This window comes from Scyliorhinus canicula, chromosome 2, assembly GCF_902713615.1.
Source record: "Scyliorhinus canicula chromosome 2, sScyCan1.1, whole genome shotgun sequence".
Taxonomy (NCBI): Eukaryota; Metazoa; Chordata; class Chondrichthyes; order Carcharhiniformes; family Scyliorhinidae; genus Scyliorhinus; species Scyliorhinus canicula.
In genome coordinates, this window is record NC_052147.1 from 268,986,452 (window position 1) to 269,003,713 (window position 17,262).

The window sequence follows — 17,262 nt, forward strand, 5'->3', positions numbered from 1 at the left end:
CACTGTTGGATCACAGCGCTGGGGACCCTGGTTCGATTCCCGGCTTGGGTCCCTGTCTGTGCAGAGTCTACACGTTCTCCCTGTGTCTGGGTGGGTTTCCTCCGGGTACTCCGGTTTCTTCCACAAGTCCCCAAAGACGTGTTTGTTAGATGAATTGGACATTGTGAATTCTCCCTCAGTGTACCCGAACAGGTGCCGGAATGTAGCGACTAGGGGATTTTCGCAGCAACTTCATTGCAGTGTTAGTGTCAGCCTACTTGTGACAATAATAAAGACTATTATGTGGCTCAGGGCAGTCATCTTTCATGTTATAGCCTGTGAGTGCCTTCGAACATTTAAGGGCACTAAAAGGCACCATATAAATGCAACTTGTTATTGATATATTGACCTTAATATTCCTTTTGTTACAAGTGCTCATTCAAACAAAAGCCTTGGAGCATTAAAGAAATAAAGCAAGTCAAAATTACTCACCTTTATAGACCTGGTGGATTCCCTTGAAAACAATTGTACTAAGCAAGTGGAGAATCACTCCTGTTGATGATTTAGGCCAGGAAGATTCTTGAGGCACTGATGTGAAGTATTGGCAAGCAGGAAAAAGCAGATGCAATGCAGCCTGGGGATGGCCGTAAGAACAATAAATTACTGTTAGTGAGATTTTCGCTGAAGGCTGTTCCGAGTTAATTAATAAACAGTTCAAATATATTAATGGAGCGTCCACATTTTGCCACTCAGGAAATGTGTGCCCTTACACTGAGACAAGGGGCGGGATTCTCCGACCCCCCGCCGAGTTGGAGAACCGCCGGGGGTCAGCGTGAATCCTGCCCCCGCCGTCCTCCAAATTCTCCAGTCCCCCAAAAATCGGCCCGGCGTGAGTCGCGCCGCCCGCCTCGGAGAATGGCTGGGACCGGCATGACTCAATGGGCCCCGGGGCAGCCCGAATTCTCCGGCCCGTGATGGGCCGAAGACCCGCCCGTCTTTTGCCAATCCTGCCGGCGTAAATTGGAGTAGGTCTCTTGCCAGCGGGACCTGGCAGCGCGGGTGGCCTCCGGGGTTCTTAGGGGGGGAATGCGGGGGGATCTTGCCCCGGGAGGTGCCCCCACACTGGCCTGGCCTGCGATCCGTGGGCGGGCCTGTGCCGTGGGGGCACTCTCCCCTTCTGCACCAGAGGATGTACCGGTCCGCCATTCCCGGTGCGGAACAAAGCCCTTTGCGCATGCGCGGGGTTGACGCCAACACACGCTGGCCCTCCCGCGTATGCGGGCGGCGGAGGCCCTTCGGCACCAGTTGGCGTGGCGTCAAGCCCCTTTCCAGCCAGCCAGCGGGTCGCAAACCACTCCGGGGCGGGCCTAGCCCCTGAAGGTGTGGAGGATTCCGTACCTTTGGGGCGGCCTGATGCCGGAGTGGTTCACGCCACTCTGTCCTGCTGGAGTTGCCGCCCTGCCGATTACGGAAGAAACCCGCCCCAAACTTTGTAAATCACTACCTTTGTTTGGAATAATGTCTGGAAAAAACACCTCGTGCTGGATATTTGAGTGTATTATAAAACCTTTTTTTTACTTGAAAGACAAATGAAATTGGGAAAATCAGGGACACACCAGAGGCCAGGCTTGGAGGAGCACAGATACACCGGCGGGTTGTCAGGCTAGAGTAGGCTGCAGAGGTAGGGAGAGAGCAGACCATGGAGGGATTTTTGAACAAGGATGAGAATTTTTTTTAAAAACTGCAATGCATTGCTGGACCAAGAGTCAAAGTGGGTCAGCAAGCTCAGTGCTGATGGTGAACAGACTTGATGTGTGTTCGGTCATGGACAGACAGCAGAATTTTAGATAACCTGAAGTCTGCCGGGGGTGGAAGATGGGGGTTTGTCCAGGAGTGTGCCGGAGGGCATGTACAGGTAACCATAAGACCATAAGACATAGGAGCAGTATTAGGCCACTCGGCCCATCGAGTCTGCTCTGCCACTCAATCATGGCTGATATTTTCTCATCCCCATTCTCCTGCCTTCTCCCCATAACCCCTGATCCCCTTATTAATCAAGAACCTATCTATCTCTGTCTTAAAGACACTCAGTGACTTGGCTCCACAGCCTTCTGCGGCAAAGTGTTCCACAGAATCACTATCCTCTGGCTGACGAAATCCCTCCTCATCTCAGTTTGAAAGGATCGTCACTTTAGTCTGAAGTGGAGTCCTCTGGTTCTAGTATTCCCCACAAGTGGAAACATCCTCTCCACGTCCACTCTATCCAGGCCTCGCAGTATCCTGTAAGTTTCAATAAGATCCCTCTCATCTTTCTAAACTCCAACGAGTCCAGACACAGAGTCCATAACCATTGCTCATACGACAAGTTCTTCATTCCAGGACAAACCATAGGTGGGCGGTTTCAGCCACCAATGAGCTGGGACGGGGACAGTTTATCGATGTTGTGGAGGTGAAACGGGGTGGTTTTGAGATGATGCGGATCTCTATTTGGAGGCTCAGCACTCTGTAAAATATGGGGCGAAATTCTCCGACCCCACGCAGGGTCGGAGAATCGCCCGGGGCCGCCAAAAATCCCGCCCCCGCCGTGGCAGAAATTCTCCGCCACCCGGGAATTGGCGGGGGCGGGAATCACGCCACGTCGAGCGGCAAGCCCCCTGCGGCGATTCTCTGGCCCGCGATGGGCCGAAGTCCCACCGCTGGGAGGCCTCTCCCGCCGCCGAGGTTTGAATCACCTATGGTGGCGGCGGGATTGGCAGCACGAGCGGGCCCCCAGGGTCCTGGGGGGGGGCGCGAGGCGATCGGACCCTGGGGGGTGCCCCCACGGTGGCCAGGCCCGCGATTGGGGCCCACCGATGGGTGGGCGGGCCAGTGCCGTGGGGGCAGTCTTTCTCTTCCGCCGCCGCCACGGCCTCCGCCATGGCGGAGGCAGAAGAAAATCCCCCAGCGTGCATGCGCTGGTGGTGACGTCAGCGGCAGCTGCCACTGACATCACCACCGGCGCATGCGCGAACCGGCGAAGGCCTTTCGGCCAGCCCCGGCGCCGGGCGGCGGGCCTGAAAGGCCGCTGGTGCCGGTTTTCGCGCCAGTTGACGTGGTGCCAACCGCTCTGGCGCGGGCCTAGCCCCCAAAGATGCGGAGAATTCCGCACCTTTGGGGAGGCCCGACGCCGGAGTGGTTGCCGCCACTCCCCTACGCCGGGACCCCCCGCCCCGCCGGGTAGGGGAGAATGCCGCCCATGATATCTAGATTGTGAATAATCTGATTCAGCCGCAGACAATCGTTGGGGAGAAGGATGGAATTGGTGGCTAGAAAATTGAATTTACAATCCTCCTCAAAGGTGTCTTCTCTATTGCCCAGCTGAGTGAGATTGCCATCACTGAAGTCCACCCTCATCAATCCGATCATAACCAGAGATTCTCAGGCAATTGCTTTTCTTCTGTGTCCCCCACACTGTTCTTTCTGGAGTTCCAATGGAATTAAGCCAGGAATGTCCCTTAACTACAATGCAGTACCTGATGGAGCTTGGCATCTTTTGTAATATACCAACATTCACAAGTAAAAAACGCATCATGTATAATACAATGAAAACTCCTTGACATGTGTGTAATGGTGTTTCTTGAATGATTACACACAGCTTTGTCAGAAATTGACAAGCAGATTTTATTAGCAAGTGCCATTTTGCTGATAATTAGGAATGCATGCTTTGATTCTGATACAAAGCACGCAGTTTGCAGAATAGTTCATTGTCCTGGACGAACAAAACAACTATCATTGCACGTGCCAACATCTCTCACAGAACAGACCGTGATGTAGAAGACCTATTCACATTTTTAATTTCAACAAAGGGTCACGGTGAACCATCAGCTTATCTTTTCCATTCAGATGCTGGGCTGCTTGCTGTGAATTTGCAGCATTGTCTGTTAAACATGTTTCACGGTTTGTTCTTTTATTTCAAACCTTGGGGACTGCATGACTTGATGTAAAGAAAAATGGAATCAAATCACGCTTTATGCAATTTAACTGTTCCAAATGATTCAAATAGACAATGTGCAGAGCTAAGAGATCCCACAATCAGTGGATCAGATCTAAGCTCTACTGCCCTGTCCCATCCAGCCGTCAATGGCGGAGGACAATTATACAATGGGAGGAGGAGGCTCCACAAAATCCCCAGCCCCGATGATGGAGAAGACCAGCACGTCAGTGCAAAATGCAAGGGTGAAGCATATGCAACAATTTTCAGCCAAAAGTGCCAAGTGAATGATCCATCTCGACCTCCCCCTGAGGCCCCTAGCATCACGGATGCCAGCCTTCAGAAAATTTGATTCATTCCATGTGATATCAAGAAACTACAGAAGGCACTGGACAGTGTAGGGCGCGATTCTCCGCTGCCCACGACGGGTCGGAGAATAGCGGGAGGTCCTTCCCGACAATTTTCACGGCCTCCCGCTATTCTCCCCTCCCCCTCCGGCCGCCCCCCGACACAAATCGCTGCTCGCCGTTTTTTACGCCGATTAGCATGTCCGTGCCAAGGGTGGCATGGGCCTACGATCGGTGGGCACCGATCGCGGGCAGCGGGTCCGATACCCGCGCACTATTTGTTCTTCCGCCGCCCCGCAGGATCAGTCCGCGGGGCGGCTGAGGGGCATGACAGCTCGCGCATGCGCGGGTTTGACGCGTCTGCGTGATGACGTCATCCGCGCATACGCGGGTTGGAGCCGTCCAACACGGCCAGTTTCACGGCAGCCTTTACGACTCGCCGCATTTGTGGAGAATCGCGCCCATGGACCCTGTTCAGACAGCAGTACTGACGATGTGCTGCAGAACTCGCCGTGCCCCTAACCAAGCTGCTCCAGTACAAAGTCAACACTGACATCTACCCAGCAATGTATAATTTGCTCGGTTATGTCCTGTATACAAAAAGCAGGATAAATCCAACCCGCCCAATTACTCCCCCATCTGCTTAATCTCGATCAACAATAAAGTTATGAAAGAAACCATCAACAGTGTTATCAAGTGGCAGTTTCTCAGCAATAACCTGCTCAGTGACATTCATTTTGAGTTCCACCAGGGCCACTCAGCTCCTGACCTCATTGCAGCCTTGCTCCAAACATGGATAAAAGAGTTAATTCCAGGAGTCAGGTGAGAGTGACTGCCCTTGAAATCAGATGGCATTTGACCAAGTATGGCATCAAGGAGCCCGAGCAAAACTGAAGTCAATGGGAATCAGGGAGAAAGTTCTCTATTGGTTAAGGCCATACCGAGCACAAAATCATTCCAATCCCAGGGCATTGTTGCCGGAATTCCTAAGGGTAGTGTCCTAGACCCAAACATCTTCAGCTACATCATCAAATATCTTAACTCCATTATCTGGTCAGAAGTGAGGATATTCGCTGATGATTGCACAATGTTTAGCACCATTTTCAATTCCTCAGATGCAAAAACAGCCTGTGTCCATATGCAGGTAGAGCTGGAGGACATTCAGGCTTGGGATTGATGTGTTGGGTACTCTGGATCTGTGGAGACTGCATTTACCTTAGCAGTAACATAGACAGGCTACCAACACTTGTAATAGTACAACTCTATTTTATTTAACTAAGAGCTGTTGAACATACTTGCACTGTGGGTCGACACTGAAGACCTGTGCCTAACCTGACCAGCCTATACTGCTAGCACATGGTGGATGTTTGTGCTACTGACTGCGGGCTCTGTCTGCCTCAGAGGCTGCATCCCGAATGAGCGGGTAAACTAGTGCCCTCTGGCTTTATAGTGACTGTGCCCTAACTGGTGATTGGTTGCTGTGCTGTGTGTGTTGATTGGTCTTGCAGTGTGTCAGTCAGTGTTTGTCTCTGCACCATCATATACTGATGTGTATATTATGACAGGGCTGACATGTGGAAAGTAACATTCGTGCCACACAAATGCCAGGCACTGATAATCTCCAATAAGGTAGAATCTAACTATCTCCCCTTGGGAGTTAGGGTCTGGTTTAGCACAGTGGGCTATATAACTGGCTTGTAATGCCAGAACAATGCCAGTAGCGTGGGTTCAATTCCCGTACCAGCCTCCCTGAACAGGCGCCGGAATGTGGCGAGTAAGGGATGTTTACAGTAACTTCATTGAAGCCTACTTGCTACTAAGCAATTATTATTATTTGTCATTCATTCCATCGATGGATCCCCCACTGTGGCTTGGAGGGAAACTGCAGATGGTGGTTTTCCAATGCATTTGCTGTACCTGTCCTTCTCGGCGGTAGTGGTGGGGCGAGTTTGGAGCAAATGATCTGGATTCATTTCATTTTTGACTTAACCCCATTTCTATTTCGAAGCATCTTAACTTTCCGAGCAACCACAAGTGTTTCTTCAAGGCTTTGTCACCGGAATCAGATGGGTTAGAAGGGTCTCCAATTCAATTCTCTGTTTGAGTTTCAATTTCTCTGCGGAAATTCTCAGCAGGAACAGCAGTTGGATTCTACAAATGTTCTCAGCACCACTGTTCTAGGCTAGGAGGAGGCCCATTGTCCATGGTTCCAAACCCAGAACAGTATTTAGTGACCTCTGCTGGCAAGTTTAGTTTGATTTTATTGGGGTAGCTGTTGGTGTAGTGGCAATTTCACTGCCTATTAATCTAGAAATTAGGCAAATGCTCTGGGTGATAGGTTCACAGCACCCTGTGGCAGCTAGTGGAACTTAAACTAAGTGAATTAATCTACAGTGGTGAGCTAGTGACAACAATCATCGGGTGAGATTCACAACCCAGCAGGAAGCTGTGCCGAGTACTCATGGTTGCAACTGGTGGGAGGTTTCTATTAATATAGCGTTCCAATTGTTCTTAACCAGTGGTCATTAAAGAGATCACTGCAGGCAACTCCGAATATGGCCAATCCTTTTTATTTTGCTTTATTTCTATCGGGGCCATAATGAGCCCTGCAAAAATATTCTGGTCCGTTGCTAGTTCCTGTTCCATGATTGTGATCTCTCCCCTCCCTCATCTCATCAGCACCCCTCCAGGTATATATTTTTAACCTCCTCGGGAAAATAAATAATCACTTACCGTCACAAGTAGGCTTCGATGAAGTTACGTTGGAAAGCCCCTAGACGCCACATTCTGACGCCTGTTCGGGAAGGCCGGTACGGGAATTGAACGCGCACTGCTGGCCTTGTTCTGCATTGCAAGCCAGCTGTTTAGCCTACTGTGCTAAACCAACCCTGTTTGCCAATTTCATCCCCTCACTGACTATCAAGCTGTTTCGCATTCGCTCACAGTTGCACGCTAGTGAAGCCCCTGCGTCAGGATGGTTTGACCCCTTTGTTGCTCCAGTCGATGCATCCCTACCCCATTCCCACAACGACTCAAAATTCACCCTTCCTCCTGCTTGATTTGGAGGCAGCCTCAGAACGAGCTTACATTATCAAGCATGAATTCGATTTTGTTTGTTTCTTCAATTTAGAATACCAATTCATTTTTTTTTCCAATTAAGGGGCAATTTAGCGTGGCCAATCCACCTATCCTGCACATCTTTTGGTTGTGCGGGCGAAACCCATGCAAACACGGGGAGAATGTGCAAGCTCCACACGGACAGTCACCCAGGGCCGGGATCAAACCCGGGTCCTCGGCGGCGCGGGACAGCAGTGCTAACCACTGCGCCACCGTGCCATCCCTAAATTCGATTTAGGTTTGACCGATTTGGCGGCACCATTAGTGGCCGTGCCCTCAGCTACCAAGTCCCTGAGCTCTAGAATTGTCTGTCTAGACCTCTTCACTCTTCTTCGCCTCTCCCTTCCTTTGAGGGGTTCCTTAAAATCTACCTCCTTGACCAAGCTTTTGCTCATTTCTCCTAATAGTGCCGAAGGATTGACGCTTTTTTTCTGATGATGCTCCTGTGATGTACTTTGGGGCATTTACAATGCTAAAATAAATTAAATGAATAATCTTTATTGTCACAAGTAGGCTCACATTAACACTGTAATGAAGTTACAGTGAAAAGCCCTGAGTCTCCACAATCCAGCGCCTGTTCGGGTACACAGAGAGATAATTCAGAATTCTCAGCTGGTAGGGGAATTGAACCCCTGCTGCTGGCCTTGTTCTGCATCACAAACCAGCTGTCTAGCTCATTCTGCTCCCCCGGGGAGCTGTTCAAAGTAAAGCTGTTGTTATTGATGCACATCTATTTAGTCACCTCCTTTTTTGTGCACTAGATGTTTACCAAATTACTGTGAGCACGGAGGAGAATGTTCACAGTCCTGGAGCACCTTTTACTGTGATTGTGAAGGGACTGGTTATACAGGAGCCACCTGCCATAATTGTGAGTATAACTATGCAAACCTTTTCTTTTAAGCAATAAAGTTGTGTGGTGCAGTACTGCAAATGTCAAGAGATCTTACTGAATAACCACTTCATTTGTACTGAGTTTAAAATGATTTTATGTTTTTAATTATTCATTTGCTCCGATGGGCATGTGACTGTGACAATGTTTAGCATATCCACGTGTAACTTTCTACGAGTGTGTGCATGAGCCGGGCCTACTTATCTCATCAGGCCTACGATTAACTCAGTCGCGAACTCTTCATGACCTCTTAAATCCTCTGAGGGAAAGCTCTGCTTAAATGTTCCCTGATCACTGAAGGAAATCAAATAAACCTCCCAAGAATATTCATACATCTCCACATCTCCATTATTGAGCTTTGGCCGGCAGCTCTCTTCAGAGAAGGGTTCTCATTCCTCCCTTCCTCCTCACGGGTAAAAAATACACCAGGGATATTTACTCAGCTTTTTCAATGTCTGGCGATAATCGCCAGTTCTGTTCCCAGCCAGATAATTAGCCACTTTATCTGTGAGGGGGTTAATCAATGAAAAATAATCCTCTCCAACATATGATATCTCTAGTTTTTCTTGAGGCGAATCATTGTGCTTTCTAAACCTCTCATAGTTTAATTCACTTACCGGGTTTCACCTAGGCGATTTAGAACATAAGAACATAAGAACTAGGAGCAGGAGTAGGCCATCTGGCCCCTCGAGCCTGCTCCGCCTTTCAATTAGATCATGGCTGATCTTTTGTGGACTCAGCTCCACTTTCCGGCCCGAACACCATAACCCTTAATCCCTTTATTCTTCAAAAAACTATCTATCTTTACCTTAAAAACATGTAATGAAGGAGCCTCAACTGCTTCACTGGGCAAGGAATTCCATAGATTCACAACCCTTTGGGTGAAGAAGTTCCTCCTAAACTCAGTCCTAAATCTACTTCCCCTTATTTTGAGGCCATGTCCCCTAGTTCTGCTTTCACCCGCCAGTGGAAACAACCTGCCCGCATCTATCCTATCTATTCCCTTCATAATTTTAAATGTTTCTATAAGATCCCTCCTCATCCTTCTAAATTCCAATGAGTACAGTCCCAGTCTACTCAACCTCTCCTCATAATCCAACCCCTTCAGTTCTGGTATTAACCTAGTGAATCTCCTCTGCACACCCTCCAGTGCCAGTACGTCCTTTCTCAAGTAAGGAGACCAAAACTGAACACAATACTCCAGGTGTGGCCTCACTAACACCTTATACAATTGCAACATAACCTCCCTAGTCTTAAACTCCATCCCTCTAGCAATGAAGGACAAAATTACATTTGCCTTCTTAATCACCTGTTACACCTGTAAACCAACCTTCTGTGACTCATGCACTAGCACACCCAAGTCTCTCTGCACAGCGGCATGCTTTAATATTTTATCGTTTAAATAATAATCCCGTTTGCTGTTATTCCTACCAAAATGGATAACCTCACATTTGTCAACATTGTATTCCATCTGCCAGACCCTAGCCCATTCACTTAACCTATCCAAATCCCTCTGCAGACTTCCAGTATCCTCTGCACTTTTCGCTTTACCACTCATCTTAGTGTCATCTGCAAACTTGGACACATTGCCCTTGGTCCCCAACTCCAAATCATCTATGTAAATTGTGAACAATTGTGGGCCCAACACGGATCCCTGAGGGACACCACTAGCTACTGATTGCCAACCAGAGAAACACCCATTAATCCCCACTCTTTGCTTTCTATTAATTAACCAATCCTCTATCCATGCTACTACTTTACCCTTAATGCCATTTATAATCATTCTACTTTTTGGTGTGTGAAGGCGTACATTCCTTCCCTTAATAACAGATTATCTCCACCAGTAGCTTTGTGGAATAAGATGTAGAAGGATCCCAAGAGCAATAAACCACTTTTCCTCAATGTTCCCCCCCCTCCCATCTCCTATTCCTCCTCTACTGTCACCCTCCCCCTCCCCCCACTAGACAGCTTTCCTCAACTCTTAATCTACTGAAAGAGTTACCCTTGCCAATCTATCTGGTCTGCCGCGTTCCTTACATCACCCTCCAGAAAAGAAGGAGAATTCAGCCCAATCACAATGCTTCAATTCAACAAACATAATAAATCCAGCTCCATATTAACTTTGTATCTCCACTCTTTGCTTGTCAATTACAAACTCATTTTCAGGATTAAAGAAATAGGTTCATCGAGCCATCAAAGTTTTTCAACACAAAGTGTCATTGGTCTTATGCTGCCTGAGCTGGCATTTTGCTAGAACAATCCAAAACTAATTCCGTGGTCCTCCATCCTCCCCATAGCTGGGATCTTTCTCTGTTTCATCTTTTTAATCTAAGAATAAAATGGTCTTTGCCTCAGCCACTCATCTCCATGCTCAGCAAAAATAAATTGATCCTTGATTATCTTTCGACTCACTTGTGAATCATTTCAGAATCATAGAATTTCCGTGCAGAAGGAGGCCATTCGGCCCATCAAGTCTGTAACGGCCCTTGGAACGAGCACCCCACTTAAGCTCACGCCTCCACCCTCTCCCTATGGCCCCAAGTAACCTATTAGACACTAACGGGCAATTTCCCATGACCAATCCACCTAACCTGCACATCTTTGGACTGTGGGAGGAAACTGGAGCCTGAGGAAACCCATGCAGTTACGGAGAGGAAGTGCAAACTCCACACAGTCACCCAAGACTGGAATTGAACCCAGGCCCCTGGAGCTATGAGGCACCAGTGCTAACCACTGTGTCACTGTGCCGCTTAAGCTATCACCTGATAACTCCTCACCACTGACTTCTAAACCTGAAATAATCTTTACCCATTAACTTTATCAAGAGTCTTCATAATTATTAAAATAATTATTAAATTTTCTTTTAGAGGTCTTTTCTTTCTCGTCTCCCAAATGTCATTCACCTTTTGAAATGGAATTTTGTTGAGTGGCGAAAATTAACTTTGCTCTCAGGATAGACACACAAAAGGGCACCATGGTGGCGCAGTGAGTAGCACTGCAGCCTCACGGCGCCGAGGTCCCAGGTTCGATCCCGGCTCTGGGTCACTGCCCGTGGGGAGTTTGCACCTTCTCCCCGTCTTTGCGTGGGTTTCGCCCCCCACAACCCAAAGATGCGCTGGCTAGTTGGATTAGCACGCTAAATTGCCCCTTAATTGGAAAAAATGAATTGGGTACACAAAATTTATAAAAAGAAAGGATAGACACACAAAGGTTCACAGACTTGAAATGTTGGCATGAAACTTTCCAGCCCTGGATTGCAGGCTTGAAGGTGGAATGGCTGGGAAAATAATGATGTCTCCCCAATGCATTCCCCCCCCCCCCCCCCCCCCCCCCCCCCACTGAGATAGTTTCCCAGAGACAGACAATATGTCGCTAGGCTGCCCGCTAAATGGGGAAGGACAGTTCAGGAATTAAAGCTCCAATTTGAAGTCATACTTCAGGCTGGTTGGCATTTTCACAGGGTGGGGTTGGGGGTGGGGGGGGGGGGGGGGGGGGGGGGGTGGGGGGGTGGGGGGGGTCGGTGAGGTGGGGTGGGGGGGGGGGGGTTGGTGAGGTGGGATGGGGGGGGGCCTTCAGAGATAGAGATTCCATCACCCAGAGAGGGTACCATGGCAGAGGAGCTCTCCTTCCAGCCTCAGCAATGCCCTGAAGAGGGCGGCAAATACGGGAGAGGTCACCTCAGAAATTAGCTCCCCCCCCCCCCCCCCCACAGCCTGGCTCCCAACAAGCGTGGACCTGATACCCTGATTTGGTCCTAATATTATGGCCGCAATGTCCATGGGCAAGCCCTGTCTATTTACTTTATTTAGTACTGCACTGATGCTATCCGATCCACTTCTTGTTTTATTTCAGATTTCCAAGTTTCGTGGCATTTTGCTCCAGAGTTTACTCTCGATGTTTGGCAGAATGTTTGTGCGATCCTGGGTTTCATAACGTTGTCAAAAGCCCAGACTGAAAGAACTCTTTTTATCTTGTTTGTCTTACTGCAGCGGTGCATGAACAGTCATGTGAAGCTTACAAACACAAAGGGAATACATCAGGTTTCTTCTCCATTGATGCAGATGGCAGTGGTCCAGTGGGACCACTCCTCGTGTACTGTAACATGACAGGTGAGCTACTTTACATCATTTCTGCTTTAAAGAGTCAATAAATCAGAACCTGTAGGAAGTTACAAACCGTGAACCAGGCAAAATATTTTCTTCTACCCCTGAGATATTTATTCTTTGTTCTAATCTTTCTTTGCAAGGTGAGGTTTTTATGAGCTTAGATGAGAAATAAATATGAAATGGAAGACATGACAATCAGGGCTGAAGGAGAAAGACGGAATTACGTTCTTGGGCAGAAATTGAGGGAAACGTGACTGGCATGATAACACCATGGCTAATGCTGTATTCCCAGTAGGAGGTTATGCTTACATGGAGTGTAATTTGAGTTGTTGCGACTATATTGTAGCACCAACTAATGAACCCACTGGGAGAGTAGGGTCACTGAATCAATCCCTCATGGGTTTTTTTGGTCTTTCAGTTCCTGACTGGCAAGTTGTGCATTTCCACAATTTTCTGATCTGATTCCTGTTTCCCAGCAACATGTTTCTCTTTTCAACATATTTCATTTCTGTGATACTAAGCAACTGATTTTGACTAAATTAAAATAAGAGGCTGATATAATGAAAGGCAAATTTGAAACAGAACAATTTATTAAAAAATTTATGTGGAATTATTTTTGTCATAGTGGAGAATTTTGGCGGGCGGCACGGCGGCACAATGGTCAGTAATACTACCTCACAGCACCGGGGATCCGGGTTCAATTCTGACTTTGGGTCACTACCTGTGTGGAGTTCTCACCGTGTCCGTGTGGGTTTTCTCCATGTGACCCTGTTTTCTCCCACAGTCCAAAGATGTACAGGTTAGGCAGATTGGCTATGCTAAATTTCCCTTAGTGTCCAAATGGTTAGGATAGGGCAGCGGAGTAGGCCACGGTCAACGGTGCTCTTTCAGAGGGTTAGACCATAAGACCATAAGACATAGGAGCAGAATTAGGCCACTTAGCCCATTGAGTCTGCTCCGCCATTCAATCATGGCTGATATTTTTCTCAGCCCCATTCTCTTGCCTTCTCCCCATAACCCCTGATCCCCTTATTAATCCATAACCTATCTATCTCTGTCTTAAAGACACTCAGTGAATTGGCCTCCACAGCCTGGTGCGGCTAAGAGTTCCACAGATTCACTATCCTCTGGCTGAAGAAATTCCTCCTCATGTCAGTTTGAAAGGATCGTCACTTTAGTCTGAAATGGTGTCCTCTGGTTCTAGTATTCCCCACAAGTGGAAACATTCTCTCCACGTCCACTCTATCCAAGCCTCGCAGTGTCCTGTAAGTTTCAATAAGATCCCCTCCCATCCTTCTAAACTCCAACGAGTACAGACCCAGAGTCCTCAAACGTTCCTGCCATATTCGACAAGTTCTTCATTCCAGGGATCATTCTTGTGAACCTCCTCTGGACCCTTTCCAAGGCCAGCACATTCTTCCTTAGATATGGGGCCCAAAACTGCTCACAATACTCTAAATGGGGTCTGAACAGAGCCTTATACAGCCTCAGAAGTACATCCTTCGTCTTGTATTCTAGCTCTCTCGACATGAATGCTAACATTGCATTTGCCTTCTTAACTGCCGACTGAACCTGCACGTTAACCCTAAGAGAATCATGAACATGGTTCAGGGCTAGGATTCTCCCTTCCGGGGACTAAGTCCCCACGCCGACGGGAAAGCTGGCGCAACAACTCCGGCGTCAATGGGCCCCCAAGGTGAGGAATTCTCACCTGTCTCGGGGGCTCGGTGGACGCCGGAGAGGTTGGTGCCGCTCCAGCCGGCGCCGAAGGGATTCCGCGAGTTTGCGAATGCGCGGAACGGCCATCGTGATCTCGCGCATGCGTAGTACCTCCGGTGTGATTCCGCACATGCGCAGACTGGCCATCGTATTTTAACGCATGCGCAGGTGGTTTTCTTCTCCACGCCGGCCATGGCGGAGCCTTACAGGGGCCGGTGCTGGAGGAAGAAATGCCCCCACAGAACAGGCCCGCCCGCAGATCAATGGGTCCCGATCGTGGGCCAGGCCACCGTGGGAGCCCCCTTCCAGGTCAGATCCCCCTGCGCCCCCCCGAGGATAGCCACGCTAATTTACCTGCCAGGTCTCACCATGTTGGGCCCGGCGTAACCCACGCCAATTGGAGTGGCCAAAACCGGATGGCCGCTCGGCCCATTAGAGCCCGAAGAATCGCCGGGGGGGGGGGGCGCTGCCATCGACACCCAACCGGCGTCGCGTGAGTCCTGCCTCTGCCCGAAAAACGGCACCGGAGAATATGGCAGCCGGCATCAGGGCAGCGGGGCGGGATTCACACCGTCCCCTGGGAATTCTCCGACTCGGCGAGGTGTCGGAGAATCCCGCCCAAGAACTCCCAAGTCACTTTGTGCTTCTTTACGAAGCATCTTCCCATTTGGAAAATAGTCTATGCGTCTATTCCTCCTTCCAAACCTCACACTTTTCCACATTGTATTCCATCTGCCACTTCTTTGCCCACTCACCTAGCCTGTCCAAGTCCTTCTGCAGCCCACCTGCTTCCTCAATACTACCTGCTCCTTTACGGACCTTTCTATCATCTGCAAACCTAGCAACAGTGCCTTCAGTTCCTTCCTCCAGATCATTAATGAATATTGTGAAAAGTTGTGGTCCCAGCACAGACCCCTGAGGTACACCACTAGTCCCCGGCTGCCATCCTGAAAAAGACCCCTTTATCCCCACTCTCTGCCTTTTTGCCAGTCAGCCAATCTTCTCTCCATGCCAGGATCTTACCCTTAACACCATGGGCTCTTGACCTTATCAAAGGCCTTCTGGAAATCTAACTAAATCATGTCCACTGGTTCTCCTTTGTCTAACTTCCTTGTTACTTCCCCAAAGAACTCTAACAGATTTGTCAGACCTGCCTCCCCTTAACCAGGCCACGCTGATTCAGTCCTATTTTATCATGCACTTCCAAGAACTCAGCGATCTCATCTTTAATAATGGACTCTAAAATCTTACCAATGACCAAAGAATTTCCTGTCTTCTGCCTCCCTCCCTTCTTAAACAGGGATGTTACGTTAGCCACTTTCCAGTCCTCTGGGACCCTTCCTGCCTCTAGTGATTCCTGAAAGATCACCACCAATGCCTCTATAATCTCCTCAGCTATCTCTTTTAGAACCCTGGAGTGTAGTCCATCCGGTCCAGTTAATTTATCCACCTTCAAACCTTTTCGTTTCCCCAGAACCTTCTCCTTAGTAATGGTGACTGCACTCACCACTGCCCCCTGGTTCTCCTGGAGCTCTGGCATCCCACTGGTGTCTTCCACCGTGAAGACTGATGCAGAGTAACTATTCAGTTCATCTGCATTTCTTTGTATCCTATTATTACTTCTCCAGCTGTTAGCCCTGCTGCCTCACGGTGCCGAGGTCCCATGTTCGATCCCGGCTCTGGGTCACTGACCGTGTGGAGTTTGCACTTCTCCCCGTGTTTGCGTTGGTTTCGCCCCCACAACCCAAAAGATGTGCAGGCTAGGTGGATTGGCCACTCTTTCGGGGTCCATATCCCTCTATTCCCATCCTATTCATGTATTTGTCAAGATGCCTCTTAAATGTCACTATCGTCCATGTTTCCACCACCTCCTCTGGCAGCGAGTTCCATGCACCCACTACCCTCTGTGCAAAAAAACTTGCCTCGTACATCTACTCTAAACCTTGCCCCTCGCACCTTAAACCGATGCCCCCTAGTAATTGACCCCTCTACCCTGGGGAAAAGCCTCTGACGATCCACTCTGTCTATGCCCCTCATAATTTTGTAGACCTCTATCAGGTCGAAAGAACAAAGAAAAGTACAGCACAGGAACAGGCCCTTCGGCCCTCCAAGCCTGCGCCGATCATGCTGCCCGTCCAAACTAAAATCTTCTACACTTCCGGGGTTCGTATCCCTCTATTCCCATCCTATTCATGTATTTGTCAAAATGCCCCTTAAACATCACTATTGCCCCTGCTTCCACCATCTCCTCCGGCAGCATGTTCCAGGCACCCACTACCCTCTGTGTAAAAAACTTATCTCATACATCTCCTCTAAACTTTGCCCCTCGTACCTTAAACCTATGCCCTCAAGTAATTGACCCCTCTACCCTGGAAATAGAGTCTCATAGTCCACTCTGTCTATGCCCCTCATAATTTTGTCGACCTCTATCAGGTCGCCCCTCAATCTCCATCGTTCCAGTGAGAGCAAACCAAGTTTATCCAACCTCTCCTCATAGCTAATGCCCTCCACACCAGGCAACATCCTGGTAAATCTCTTCTGCACCCTCTCCAAAGCCTCCAATCCTTCTGGTAGTGTGGCGACCAGAATTGAACACCATACTCCAAGTGGGGTACTCTAAATTTGTAAAAACAAAAAAGAAAATTACTTCTCCAGCTACATTTTCCAGTGGTCCAATGTCTATTTTTGCCTCTCTCTTTTTTATATTGAAAAACACTTTTCCTATCTTCCTTTATATTACTAGCTAGATTGCACTCATACTTCATCTTCTCCTCCCTTATTGCTTTTTTAGTTGTCCTCTGCTCGCTTTTAAAGGCTTCCCAATCCTCTGGCTTCCCACTAATCCTTGCCACCTTGTATGCTTTTTCTTTAGCTTTTATGCTGTCCTTGACTTCCCTCATCAATCATGAATGCCTTGTCCTCCCCTGAGCATGTTTCCTCCTCCTTGGGATGAATTTCTGTTGTGCCTCCCAAATAACTCCCAAAACCCCTGCCATTGCTGTTCCACTGTCTTCCCTACAAGGCTCCTTTTCCAATCAGCTCGGGCCAGCTCCCACCCCCCACCCCCATGTCTTTGTCGTTACCCTTATTTAATTGTAATACCATTCCGTCTGATTCCAGCTTCTCCCTCTCAAA

General features: G+C 48.7%; 1 protein-coding gene across 2 annotated transcripts in view; it reads left to right on the forward strand.

The window, feature by feature from the left end:
- Positions 1-17,262, forward strand: part of LOC119962139 (contactin-associated protein-like 5) — a 1,052,391-nt gene that overhangs the window by 589,218 nt on the left and 445,911 nt on the right. For both annotated transcript variants that reach the window (XM_038790062.1, XM_038790063.1), the window contains exons 11-12: positions 8,175-8,281; positions 12,292-12,411. In XM_038790062.1, the coding sequence (XP_038645990.1) occupies positions 8,175-8,281; positions 12,292-12,411 (227 nt within the window). The remainder of the gene's footprint in view (positions 1-8,174; positions 8,282-12,291; positions 12,412-17,262) is intronic.